We start from the raw sequence: 14580 nt of genomic DNA on the forward strand, positions 1-14580 counted from the left end.
ATCAATGTTGAGAGTGTCCACTAGTGAAAGTCTAATCCCTAGGCCTTGTTCCTAAATACTGCTGAGTTACTACTGCTTGTTTCTTTGTTTTCTTGTGTTACTACTTTGCTGCAATATTACCACCATCAACTACACGCCGACAAGCACTTTTACGGCACCGTTATCTTGCTCATACTTATTTATACCACCTGTATTTCACTATCTCTTCGCCGAACTAGTGCACCTATTAGGTGTGTTGGGGACACAAGAGACTTCTTGCTTTGTGGTTGCAGGGTTGCATGAGAGGGATATCTTTGACCTCTTCCTCCCTGAGTTCGATAAACCTTGGGTATCCACTTAAGGGAAACTTGCTGCTGTTCTACAAACCTCTGCTCTTGGAGGCCCAACACTGTCTACAAGAATAGAAGCTCCCGTAGACATCAATACTCAAACCATTTGATCATGAAAATCGCCCTTACTTCAGACAAGACGAACATGCATAGCAACTCACATGATATTCAACAAAGATAAAAGTTGATGGCGTCCCCAGAAACATGGTTACCGCTCAACAAGCAACTTATTAAGAAATAAGACACATAAGTACATATTGTTCACCACAATAGTTTTTAAGGCTATTTGTCCCGTGAGCTATATATTGTAAAGGCAAAGAATAGAAATTTAAAAATAGCACTCAAGTAATATACTCTGGAATGGCGGAGAAATACCATGTGGTAGTGTTATCACCAGAATTTAACCAAGTCTGGAGATGGGCCGTGATTAAATGGGCTTAGAGGATATGCACGGAAAATATTCCCGAACCGGCCTTGTATAAGAAGTTTGGGCTAGATTGCCCGTGTATCTGTAAATTATAGTAGGTTACGTGTCAGTTAGAATTAAGAGATAGAGTTTAGCTCGTACACGGTTGGGTTTATTCCCAAGTTAGAAAGTCTACGGACTATAAATATGTATCTAGGGTTATTGAGAAAGGAGGACGATCACGTTCACAACAAATCAATCTAGGCGCATCGCCACCCCTTGTTTCGAGGGTTTCTCCGTTCACGTTCACAACATGCTGCCTAGATCGCATCTTGCGATCTAGGCAGTATCAGTTTATTCGTTGTTGGTGTTGCTCGTGCTGAAGCCTTTTTGATGGCGAGCAACACCCTTATCTTAGGTGTTTTGGGGTTGACGTCGATGCTTTCACGATGTACTTGTTTAGCTGCGCTACCCCTCGATATCTAGCTGCCCTTACACCTATTTTAGGTGTAAGGGCAGCATCTTGCTTGTTCTTTATTTAGTAGATCTAATCCGTTATAGTTGCTCCTTGTTCTTCAAGGATTGGTTTGATATCCGTATGGTTAGGCCTTATAAACGGGTTGAACGATCCGGTGGTGTGTAAGGCGTGGTTTATTAAGTTCTATTGGGATTGTTCCGGGGATCAACTTCACGTTGGTTTTTAGGCCTCTTTAGGGCTGGTTTTCCATCATCTTACGTATTTGCTAGGCTCAACTACGCATAGGATGTTCCGGTTATGCGGTGAAAACCCTAGACTATCGTAGATTAGTTTAGCTTGATATTGATAAAGCATGATCCCCATGTCATTATAAATCTAACATGAACCATGGGGCAATCGGCTCTTTGAGCCGATCCACATAACAACTTAAGAGCGGATCGGGGCTCGTATTTAATGTTTACGTGTTTGCCATGCAGGAAACTAGTCGAAGCAATCCATCACCTTCCTGACCAGGTATAGGTCAGGTGGCACGCCCTCGTAAGCACCAGGACGTGTGCCAGAAGGCATTGCGGGCCGTCGCCCGAGGGACCAGGGTCCACCGCAATCCTGGGAGCCTCCCGGCTCTACGGTGTTGCCCGTCGCTACTCGCCGGTGGGTTTTTGACAGCAACAGGTAGGTAGGTATGGTGGACACAAATGGCATAGTATTTGTCTCAAGGATTTGGATGCACGAGAAGAATTCCTCTCAATACAAGGCTAGGCTAGCAAGGTTGTTTGAAGCAAACTGAAGTATAAAAGGTGCAGCAAAGCTCACATATGAACATATTGTAACTATTATAAGACTTTACATTGTCTCCTTGTTGTTCAAACACCTTAACCAGAAAATATCTAGACTCTAGAGATCAATCATGCAAACCAAATTTTACAAGCTCTATGTAGTTCTTCATTAATGAGTACAAGGTACATGATGCAAGAGCTTAAACATGATCTATATGAGCACAACAATTGCCAAGTATCACATTATTCAAGACATTATACCATTTACCACATGCGGCATTTTCCTTTTCCAACCATATAGCAATGAATGAAATAGTCCAACTTTCGCAATGAACATTAAAGATAAAGCTAAGAACATATGTGTTCATACGAAACAACGGATCGTGTCTCTCTCCCAAACAAATAATGCTAGGATTCGATCTTATTCAAACAAAAACAAAAACAAACAGACGCTCCAAGTAAAGCACATAAGATGTGACGGAATAAAAATATAGTTTCACTAGAGGTGACCTGATAAGTTGTCGATGAAGAAGGGATGCCTTGGGCATCCCCAAGCTTAGACGCTTGAGTCTTCTTAAAATATGCAGGGATGAACCACGGGGGCATCCCCAAGCTTAAACTCTTCACTCTTCTTGATCATATTGTATCATCCTCCTCTCTTGACCCTTGAAAACTTCCTCCATATCAAACTTAAAACAAACTCATTAGAGGGTCAGTGCATAATTCATATATTCAGAGGTGACATAATCATTCTTAACACTTCTGGACATTTCACAAAGCTAATGAAAGTTAATGGAACAAAGAAATCCATCAAACATAGCAAAACAGGCAATGCGAAATAAAAGGCAGAATCTGTCAAAACAGAACAGTCCGTAAAGACGAATTTTTTAGAGGCACCAGACTTGCTCAGATGAAAATGCCCAAATTGAATGAAAGTTGCGTACATATCTGTGGATCACGCATGTAAATTGGCAGATTTTTCCGAGTTACCTACAGAGAACCATACCCAAATTCGTGACAGCAAGAAATCTGTTTCTGCGCAGTAATCCAAATCTAGTATTGACTTTAGTATCAAAGACTTTACTTGGCACAACAATGCAATAAAATAAAGATAAGGAGATGTTGCTACAGTAGTAACAACTTCCAAGACTCAAATATAAAACAAAGTGCAGAAGTAAAATAATGGGTTGTCTCCCATAAGCGCTTTTCTTTAACGCCTTTCAGCTAGGCGCAGAAAGTGTGAATCAAGTGTTATCAAGAGGCGAAGCATCAACATTACCTTGGGCTTTATGCATACCCTTCTTATTCTTTTTCTTACTCTTTGGTTTAGGGAATACATGTCTACCTCCGGGTGTAGAGGTGAATTTTAGGGTGCCTTCTCCCACATTTATGAATGCTCCCAATAGTTTCAGCAGGGATCTTCCAAGTGTGATTTGTCCTGTTCCTACACATTCAATAACAAGATAATCAGTGGATACTGTTCTTCCAAGAATGGTTGTATGCACACCCCCGGCTATTCCCTTAGGAATTATAACAGAGTTATCAATAAGAGTTATTCCTTCTCCCCCTTCAACGAGTCCCCAAAGTGTCAAAGATTCATAAATACTCTTAGGCATAAGGCAAAATTCAGACATAATATCACAACGGGCATGAAAAGTTTCACCACCAATAACAACTTTAATAGTAGGGTCCCATTTTGAAGGTTCAGAGTTTACTAAAACTTGATAAAGACGGTTACAAACATAACTATAATTTTCTTTCAAGTAAGATGCACTTGTCTCAAGAGTGTTTAATCTGTTATAAATGCTAATAAGAGCTCAATCAAAGTTATTAGCTGAACTATGTGATGCAACCAATTTCCTTATGGCATTAAAAGCTTGATCCCCATTGCAATGAAGGAAATCTCCTCCCACTACAGTGATGGCGTGTATTTCACACGTTCGTTGGGCAACCCCAAGAGGAAGGTATGATGCGCACAGCAGCAAGTTTTCCCTCAGAAAGAAACCAAGGTTTATCGAACCAGGAGGAGCCAAGAAGCACGTTGAAGGTTGATGGCGGCGGGATGTAGTGCGGCGCAACACCAGAGATTCCGGCGCCAACGTGGAACCTGCACAACACAACCAAAGTACTTTGCCCCAACGAAACAGTGAGGTTGTCAATCTCACCGGCTTGCTGTAACAAAGCATTAACCGAATTGTGTGGAAGATGATTGTTTGCAGAGAAAAAAGTAAAAACAAGTATTGCAGCAGATTTGTATTTCAGTATTAAATGATGGACCGGGGTCCATAGTTCACTAGAGGTGTCTCTCCCATAAGATAAAAGCATGTTGGGTGAACAAATTACAGTCGGGCAATTGACAAATAGAGAGGGCATAACAATGCACATACATGGCATGATAAGTATAGTGAGATTTAATTGGGCATTACGACAAAGTACATAGACCGCCATCCAACTGCATCTATGCCTAAAAAGTCCACCTTCAGGTTATCGTCCGAACCCCCTCCAGTATTAAGTTGCAAAGCAACAGACAATTGCATTAAGTATGGTGCGTAATGTAATCAACAACTACATCCTCGGACATAGCGCCAATGTTTTATCCCTAGTGGCAACAGCACAACACAACCTTAGAACTTTCTGTCACTGTCCCAGGTGTAAATGCAGGCATGAACCCACTATCGAGCATAAATACTCCCTCTTGGAGTTAAAAGCAAAAACTTGGCCAGAGCCTCTACTAGTAACGGAGAGCATGCAAGATCATAAACAACACATATGTAATAACTTGATAATTAACATAACATGGTATTCTCTATCCATCGGATCCCGACAAACACAACATAGAGTATTACAGATAGATGATCTTGATCATGTTAGGCAGCTCACAAGATCCAACAATGAAGCACAATGAGGAGAAGACAACCATCTAGCTACTGCTATGGACCCATAGTCCAGGGGTGAACTACTCACTCATCACTCCGGAGGCGACCATGGCGGTGTAGAGTCCTCCGGGAGATGAATCCCCTCTCCGGCAGGGTGCCGGAGGAGATCTCCAGAATCCCCCGAGATGGGATCGGCGGCGGCGGTGTCTCAGTAAGGTTTTCCGTATCGTGGTTTTTCCGCCTCAGGGGTTTCGCGACGGAGGCTTTAAGTAGGCGGAAGGGCAGAGTCGGGGGGCTGATGAGGGGCCCACACCACAGGGCGGCGCGGGCCCCCCCTTGGCCGCGCCGCCTTGTGGTTTGGCCACCTCGTGGCCCCACTTCGTATGCTCTTCGATCTTCTGGAAGGTTCGTGGCGAAATAGGCCCCTGGGTCTTCGTTTCGTCCAATTCCGAGAATATTTTGTTACTAGGATTTCTGAAACCAAAAACAGCAGAAAACAGCAACTGGCACTTCGGCATCTTGTTAATAGGTTAGTTCCAGAAAATGCACGAATATGACATAAAGTGTGCATAAAACATGTAGGTATCATCAATAATATGGCATAGAACATAAGAAATTATCGATACGTCGGAGACGTATCAAGAATCCCCAAGCTTAGTTCTGGTCGTCCCGAGCAGGTAAAACGATAACAAAGATAATTTCTGAAGTGATATGCCATCATAACCTTGATCATACTATTTGTAAACATATGTAGTGGATGCAGCGATCAAAACAATGGTAATGACATGAGTAAACAACTGAATCATAAAGCAAAGACTTTTCATGAATAGTACTTCAAGACAAGTTTTAGTAAGTCTTGCATAAGAGTTAACTCATAAAGCAATAAATCAAAGTAAAGGTATTGAAGCAACACAAAGGAAGATTAAGTTTCAGCGGTTGCTTTCAACTTGTAACATGTATATCTCATGGATAATTGTCAACATAGAGTAATATAACAATATGCAAGTATGTAGGAATCAATGCACAGTTCACACAAGTGTTTGCTTCTTGAGGTGGAGAGAGAGATAGGTGAACTGACTCAACATAAAAGTAAAGAGAATGGTCCTTCAAAGAGGAAAGCATCGATTGCTATATTTGTGCTAGAGCTTTTATTTTGAAAACATGAAACAATTTTGTCAACGGTAGTAATAAAGCATACGAGTTATGTAAATTATATCTTACAAGTTGCAAGTCTCATGCATAGTATACTAATAGTGCCCGCACCTTGTCCTAATTAGCTTGGACTACCGGATCTTTGCAATGCACATGTTTTAACCAAGTGTCACAATGGGGTACCTCCATGCCGCCTGTACAAAGGTCTAAGGAGAAAGCTCGCATTTTGGATTTCTCGCTTTTGATTATTCTCAACTTAGACATCCATACCGGGACAACATGGACAACAGATAATGGACTCCTCTTAAATGCATAAGCATGTGACAACAATTATTATTCTCATATGAGATTGAGGATATGTGTCCAAAACTGAAACTTCCACCATGGATCATGGCTTTAGTTAGCGGCCCAATGCTCTTCTCTAACAATATGCATGCTCCAACCATAAAGGTGGTAGATCTCTCTTACTTCAGACAAGACGGACATGCATAGCAACTCACATGATATTCAACAAAGAATAGTTGATGGCGTCCCCAGAAGCATGGTTATCGCACAACAAGCAACTTAATAAGAGATAAAGTGCATAAGTACATATTCAATACCACAATAGTTTTTAAGCTATTTGTCCCATGAGCTATATATTGCAAAGGTGAACGATAGAATTTTAAAGGTAGCACTCAAGCAATTTACTTTGGAATGGCGGATAAATACCATGTAGTAGGTAGGTATGGTGGACACAAATGGCATAGTGGTTGGCTCAAGTATTTTGGATGCATGAGAAGTATTCCCTCTCGATACAAGGTTTAGGCTAGCAAGGTTATTTGAAACAAACACAAGGATGAACGGTACAGAAAAACTCACATAAAAGACATATTGTAAACATTATAAGACTCCATACCGTCTTCCTTGTTGTTCAAAACTCAATACTAGATGTTATCTAGACTCTAGAGAAACCAAATATGCAAAACAAATTAGCAAGCTCTAAGTGTTTCTTCATTAATGGGTGCAAAGTATATGATGCAAGAGCTTAAACATGAGCACAACAATTGCCAAGTATCAAATTATCCAAGACATTTTAGAATTACTACATGTAGCATTTTCCAATTCCAACCATATAACAATTTAACGAAGAAGAAACTTCGCCATGAATACTATGAGTAGAGCCTAAGGACATATTTGTCCATATGCTACAGCGGAGCGTGTCTCTCTCCCATAAAGTGAATGCTAGGATCCATTTTATTCAAACAAAACAAAAAAAAACAAAACAAACTGACGCTCCAAGCAAAGTACATAAGATGTGACGGAATAAAAATATAGTTTCAGGGGAGGAACCTGATAATGTTGTCGATGAAGAAGGGGATGCCTTGGGCATCCCCAAGCTTAGACTCTTGAGTCTTCTTATAATATGCAGGGGTGAACCACCGGGGCATCCCCAAGCTTAGAGCTTTCACTCTCCTTGATCATATTGCATCATACTCCTCTCTTGATCCTTGAAAACTTCCTCCACACCAAACTCGAAACAACTCATTAGAGGGTTAGTGCATAATAAAAATTAACATGTTCAGAGGTGACACAATCATTCTTACACTTCTGGACATTGCATAAAGCTACTGGACATTAATGGATCAAAGAAATTCATCCAACATAGCAAAAGAGGCAATGCGAAATAAAAGACAGAATCTGTCAAAACAGAACAGTCCGTAAAGATGGATTTTATTAGGCCACCAGACTTGCTCAAATGAAAATGCTCAAATTTAATGAAAGTTGCGTACATATCTGAGGATCATGCACGTAAATTGGCTTTTTTTTCTGAGCTTCCTACAGGGAGGTAGACCCAGATTCGTGACAGCAAAGAAATCTGGAACTGCGCATTAATCCAAATCTAGTACTTACTTTACTATCAAAGACTTTACTTGGCACAACAAAACATAAAACTAAGATAAGGAGAGGTTTCGTAGTAAACAACTTCCAAGACTCAAATATAAAACAAAAATACTGTAGTAAAAACATGGGTTGTCTCCCATAAGCGCTTTTCTTTAACGCCTTTCAGCTAGGCGCAGAAAGTGTAACTCAAATAACATCAAGAGACGAAGCATCAACGTCATAATTTGTTCTAATAATAGAATCATAAGGTAGCTTCATTCTCTTTCTAGGGAAGTGTTCCATACCTTTCTTGAGAGGAAATTGATATTTAATATTACCTTCCTTCATATCAATAGTAGCACCAACGGTTCGAAGAAAAGGTCTTCCCAATATAATGGGGCAAGATGCATTGCATTCAATATCCAAGACAACAAAATCAACGGGGACAAGGTTATTGTTAACCATAATATGAACATTATCAACTCTCTCCAAAGGTTTCTTTTTAGCATTATCAGCGAGATTAACATCCAGATAACAATTTTTCAATGGTGGCAAGTCAAGCATATCATAGACTTTTTTAGGCATAACAGAAATATTTGCACCAAGATCACATAAAGCATTACAATCAAAATCTTTGACTCTCATTTTAATGATGGGCTATGCTCGTGTGACGGTGGAGGAGATAGTCCAAGGGTTTGAGGACCTGGACATTGACATTGCTACACCTGAAGGGGTGAAAAGACTTGGAGATGTCAAGCGCCAGTTCATTCTATGGCAGAAGAAATTTATCAAGTTTCCAGGCGAGGCGCCAACAAGTCCACCCCCGTACGGTGGTGGTGGTGGCGGTGGCGGTGACGGTGGCGGTGGCGGTGGCGGTGACGGTGGCGGTGGCGGTGACGGTGGTGCTTCACCTAATACACCTCATTCACGTCAGCCGACGCCGCCCCCCAGTCCTCGTCCGGCGGGTGATCAGACACCGGTACCGCCCCCCAATCCACCTCCGGCGAAGAAGAAGAAGCAGTCCTGGGTTATTAACCCGGACCCTTATGTACCTAAGAAAACAAAGGTACCGGAGGTATCAGTGAAGCCTCTCCCCACGAGGCCTTGGGAAAGTAGTGCCGAGGAAGTCGAGGCGGGCGCGGCTGCTGATTTAGAGAAATGGAAGGCGAGCGTCAAGAGGAAAATATAGGGCGAGCCCAAGCCATTATATTCTGACAAGGAAAAGCAGTGGGCTAAGTCATTTTTGAACACACCGTCCCAAGCCGCGAAGAATCTGCCTGACGACTATTTACGTGAACTTCGTAGGCAAGCAGTCGCGTTCAAGAGGAACAAAGAGTCTGCGGAGAAGAAAGCCTTGGAGGACGAGGCCGAGACAAAATTAGAAAGGGGGAAAGAAGTTGCCCAGCTCGGGGAACAAAGTAAACAATCGATCGCCCCGCTCATAGTGCAAGCCGCCGGTCCGGATGCCCCCGATATCATAGCAGCTGCGGCAGCACATGGATTGACTGTAGAAAGTGCCAGAAAACAAGCGGCCGACTTAGGTATCACTCTTCGTGCAGTGTTAGGCCTTGATGAGGCGCCAATGAAGGCCGTAGTATTTACATATGTGAAGAATGGCCCTCTCATCGAGCCTGCGCAGGAAGAGGATCTACCTCGACAAATGAAAGGTCTGCTAAATTGGTACACGGGTTACATAAAACATGAAAACGCCAAAGACTATATCTATGCGGAAGTTAAATATGTGCATCACTTCAAACATTACTGGGTACAAATTCCTCTGAGTGAATTGTTCCAGCTGTTCAATCTGCGCGAGCTCGACAAATCTATCATCAGTTGCTACGTTCTGTAAGTGATTTATTAATTTCTACCCCATCTCGTTCATTGCCTGCAATATATATATATATATATATTGTCCTAACTATCTTGTTGTGTACGCTATATATTATGCAGAATGAAGAAGCGGGAAATGCGAATAAGGAACATCCATGATGTTGGGTTCATTGACCCACACATCGTTAATTCATATGTGTTAGAACACCACCCCGCCGACGTGGAGGAAGACCTGTGGCGGTTTATTAGAAAACAGCAAGAGAAAAGTGATATTCTATTTCCTTACCATTTTGGGTGAGTGTTTCTGTCTTGAGCACATTCTCTTTTGTTTACTCCATGCGTGGTATGTGGCTAATCGATGAGTTATGCATGACTGTGCATGTATCGTGTCCGCAGGTTCCACTGGATTCTTATGGTAATTAAAGTTCAGACCTCCTCAGTTCTCGTCCACGACTCTCTGAATATGGATCCGGCGCTTTGGGGCGACATGAGAAAAATGATGCAAAAGTAATTATTTTCATTCATTTGCGCTCTATATCGATCGGCCTATTTCGTTCATCATTTCCTAATATCAAGTAACTAATTAACAACTCTCTTGTTTATTTAATTTTCTTTGCCTCGTAGGGTTTGGAGACGGTTCGTAGATACCAAGGTCGGTGAATTCAAAAAAGAGCTACATTTTAAAATGGTAGTGCCGACGACTGGGGATACTCAGCCACCGGGGACCAATCTATGTGGATACTATGTTTGTGAGAGGATCCGGAGATACTGCAATGAGCGGGACCAGACGTGTGAGAACAACATCCTGAGGAATAACCTCCGGAAGACGCTTAGTCCAGAAGCTCGCTTCCGACCACTTCAAGAGGAACTAGCTGGATGGTTGGCGAGGGAAGTCATCGATCCTAGAGGAGAACACTATTACGATGACGTAGATCTTTATGTGCACCGGAATTTGTAACTAACTTGTTCAAAATTGTATATGGTCATCCGATATTGAATATATATTGTATATGGTCATCCGATATTGAATATATATTGTATATTCCTCTTGAATTCTTTTTGGTTCTAATTTCAAATTTGTTTGAAATTGTACATTCATATGCATGTATGTATACAATACCGTAGAATATGTGAAACTCCTTCAGAATTAAAACCAAAAAGAAATAAAATAATACAAATTAAAAAGAAACCAGATTTAGGGGGAGGGGGGGTTAAACCCTAGACCCTGCGGAGGCCTTTAGTCGCGGTTGGCCAGAAGAACCACGACTAAAGGCCCTCCGCCCTGGCGCTCTACAGCTACACCGCCCCCTCGGGTCGTGCCATTGCTGCACGCGGTCGCCTTCGCCGTCCCCCGCGCATCGATGTCCGAGGCCACCACAGCGCCGCCCCTTCGGCGCGGGTCGCCTCCATCCGTGCATGGTCTTCGTCACGCCGCTGGGTCTTCCTCGCCTACTTCGTGTACCGCCGCCGCTCCCCCACCCAGGTCGCCGCTGGGCTCGCCAACCACTTCAGGTCGCGCTGGGCTTGCTGACCACCTCAACGCCCGTCTAGGCGTCCAACATGACCACCCCTGGTCACCGCTGGGTTAGCCGCCTTCTACATCTCCAACCGTCTCGACTTCGTCGCCCGTGCCATCGCCTCGTCCCCGTCTACACCACCTGCTACTCTACTCTGAGAACCGCGGGCAGCGTCGGCATCTCTCCGTCGATCTGCGACCGCGACGCTTCCGGAGGCCTCCTCTGCTAGTCCCTCTGGCATGGCGACAAGTTCATGATGGTCCCTGCCCCTCACATGCCCGGTACTGGCAACACCGGAAGTGCCTTCGTTCCCGGCCCTTTCCCGAGTCTGGCAAACTCGCGCCGGACGTCTCGTCTTCATCGGCTTCGACAACGTCTTCTTCGGCATCGCCTCTACGACTGCCTCGACCGCGTCACCGACTTCGTCTATGTGTACTCGGTTCTGGCAAAATCGAAGTATGCCTTCGTCCCCGACGTGCGCCTGGTTCTGGCAAAACTAGGGCCGCACCTCATCCTCGACGGCTCGGACTGCATCGACTTCGGCATCGACAACCTCCACGAATGCTTCGACGCGTCTCCGTCACTCTCCTCGCGCACTACGCGCTTGCGGCTACATCGACACCGGCACCCGCCCACGACATCGACCACGGCAATTCCTCGCGCGGCTCCCTCGACCAAGGCTGCAACACCCATGCTCTCGGCTACCTCGACATCGGCATACAGGGATACCACCTCGCCTGCGCCTCACCAGCTTCCTCTACAGTCCAAGCATCCGCGACGCAACTCCGTCCACGACGCTCCCGCTGTGACTGCGGGGGAGTGTCAGCCCGTTGGTTCCTACCTTCGGCTTCTCTCCAGTCTGACCGTCCGCGACGCTACTCTTGTTCACGTCGCTACCGCTACGACTGCGGGGGAGTGTTAGAGATATATTAGGTAGTATTAGATGTCACGGGATTTGTATAGGATGTGTCGTTCATCTCCTGCCTTATCTCTAAGAGAGCTTCTTAGCCTCCAAGTCTTGTACCCTATATATACTCGCCCACATAAGCGGACCTAGAAATTTTTTGAAGCCTGGGCAAAATAGGCTTAGTGTGCTAATTTTGTATCAAATGCATATAAAATATGGGCAAAAATAAGCCTGCCGGCCGGCCGGAAGCCTGAGCGGCTGCCCGGGCAACAGGGGTGCTAGGTCCGCCTATGCTCGCCCATGAGGCGCAATACAACATCCAACATATTCCGCATATCTCTCTCCCTCTCTATCCTTCAACACTCCGTATCATAAATCTTGAAAATGAATCAATTGGGCATCCAATGTTCATGTACCTTGACATGCATCTTTATTGTCTCTCATGTACTTTGAACTAATCTGCTAGTGGAAATTTATCTGTTTCCTTTTTATGCAAGGTCACACACTCTCCAATTAAAAAAATGAAATTGGTTTTCGATGCACAGTTTTCTCCACCCAAATCTTGCCTGCAACCATGCCAGTCTGTTAGTTTGTATTGTTAATTTCTTCTTTTCAAATTCGTATGCTGATTGAGTAATGCTGACGCTTGCAATTGTCCATGCTTCCTGCATATTATTTAGTGTTTCTACATTAGAGATTGTTTACATATGTAAAACCATGCTTCATGATTTTTCATTTCATATTTAAAGGTTAGAACCATCTTCTTTTAAACACTTACTTTTGTTTCCTAATTTTTTTACACGGGATATGCTGCTCATGATTGAAAACATTCATTGTTGTTTATGTAATTGCCAGTAGCTTTCTAATTGAACACTGCAACCATGCTTCGTACATTTGTCATTTATGTTACTTGTGACTCAAGTCGACAAATAACAAATTTGTCCATGGAAAAACTATTTTTGGTTGAAACTAGGGAAGATGTCCGTGCGTTGCACCGGAAGAAAATTCATTCGATCGAGTGGAGACACACGTAATAGATTCTTGTCAGTACCACCATAATGTGTGTAACAAAAACCAGCCAGTTTCAACGCATCCACAATGTACTCTGTGGTTAGGTCAAGCCGAGGATTTTCACAACTGAAAAATATTAGTTTTATTGACCGCTCACTTTGGCGGCAAGACAAATTAGAAAATAAAAGGCATAATGAAATCTTTAGGGCAAAACTTTAAATACTATAATGAGGAACCTAAACTATCCAAGGTTGCACACCAGCAAAGAAGAAAAAAATATTGAACAGGGGAGTGACGCGGATGACTTTGATTGTAGATGGCATGACATCACTTGCCTATAGGAGTGGGTTGTTGGAATCATCCATAATTGAAAAAAAAACGTCACTGAAGGAGACATGCACAATTGCATACGCTCGTAGAGATTAGAGGAAGGACCCAGGACTGCGTCAATTTCTCCTCCCATCTACATATAATCAATACAAACACACAACAATCATTATCAAATAATCAGCACAAAAACACAGCAATCAGTACCAAATATATTAGCAGCAATTTTTCTATCTCTTTCTATTTTTTCCTAGTCGGTACATGCAAAGAAATATATAAAGTATATTATTTTCTACCCTGCATCGAATGCAGACAATCAGTAGCAAATGAGTAGATGCAAAGAATCAGTGACAATGCCAATCAGTTGCAATTCCGTAGATGCAAATTAGTACTTGTCTTTTTTTCTAGCAGCTCTCATCCCTTATACTCCACGAGACGCAACAGCGGTGAGGATCTCCTTGGCCGCAATAACGGAAAACTCTTCGAGGTGCGGGAGGTGAAGCGATAGTAACCTGGAGCACGACGTAGTAGCAGCAGTACCACCAGGTTAAAGAGAACAATTCCACGGGATGTATGGATCAGGCCTCCCCGCGTTTTGCGTGTCAAGTATTCGCCGTCCTCATGCACTACCGCCGCAGCACATCCTCTGCCGGCGCAGCTCGCCGCTTCTATTGGCCGACGCAGCTCGCTGTAAGCCCTTGCCATCCGCGTGTCGTTCCTCAAGAAACTACCTCTCCCTCTCATCCTCAGGTCGCCTATCCAGGCTCCAGCCACGGGGCTTGTTGAGGGTGGGAACGGCCGGGGCAGAAGCAACGGTTCAGGGCAACACTGTGGCGGCGGTTCCATGAGATGGCGCGGGCCTTGTTGAGGACGGGGACGGTCGCGGCGGAAGCAGCGGTCCAGCGGCAACACCGTGGCGTAGGTTCCATGCAATGGCGAGTCCATCACCATCCATGTGCAGAGATGCGAAGAATCCGTAGGTACCTGGTCGATTAGGCTACTGTATGGAGTGGCTTCTTTAGATTGCACGTCGATGCCGGAAGATAGTCCATACCCCCGTTTCCTAGACCTCACGAACTCCTGCAGAGGGCGTTGACGCGGCGGTAGC

The 14580-nt window shown here is 43.9% G+C and overlaps 1 protein-coding gene across 1 annotated transcript; it reads left to right on the forward strand.

Annotated features, from left to right (window-relative positions):
- Positions 1-9341: 9341 nt before the first annotated feature.
- Positions 9342-10721, forward strand: LOC127299350 (uncharacterized). The gene is made up of 4 exons (XM_051329302.2): positions 9342-9725; positions 9831-10004; positions 10107-10217; positions 10335-10721. Exons 1-4 carry the CDS (start codon positions 9463-9465, stop codon positions 10666-10668), a joined length of 882 nt encoding a protein of 293 aa, XP_051185262.1. The 5' UTR covers positions 9342-9462; the 3' UTR covers positions 10669-10721.
- The last annotated feature ends 3859 nt before the right edge of the window (positions 10722-14580 follow it).

This window comes from Lolium perenne, chromosome 5 (assembly GCF_019359855.2).
Source record: "Lolium perenne isolate Kyuss_39 chromosome 5, Kyuss_2.0, whole genome shotgun sequence".
Classification (NCBI taxonomy): domain Eukaryota; kingdom Viridiplantae; phylum Streptophyta; class Magnoliopsida; order Poales; family Poaceae; genus Lolium; species Lolium perenne.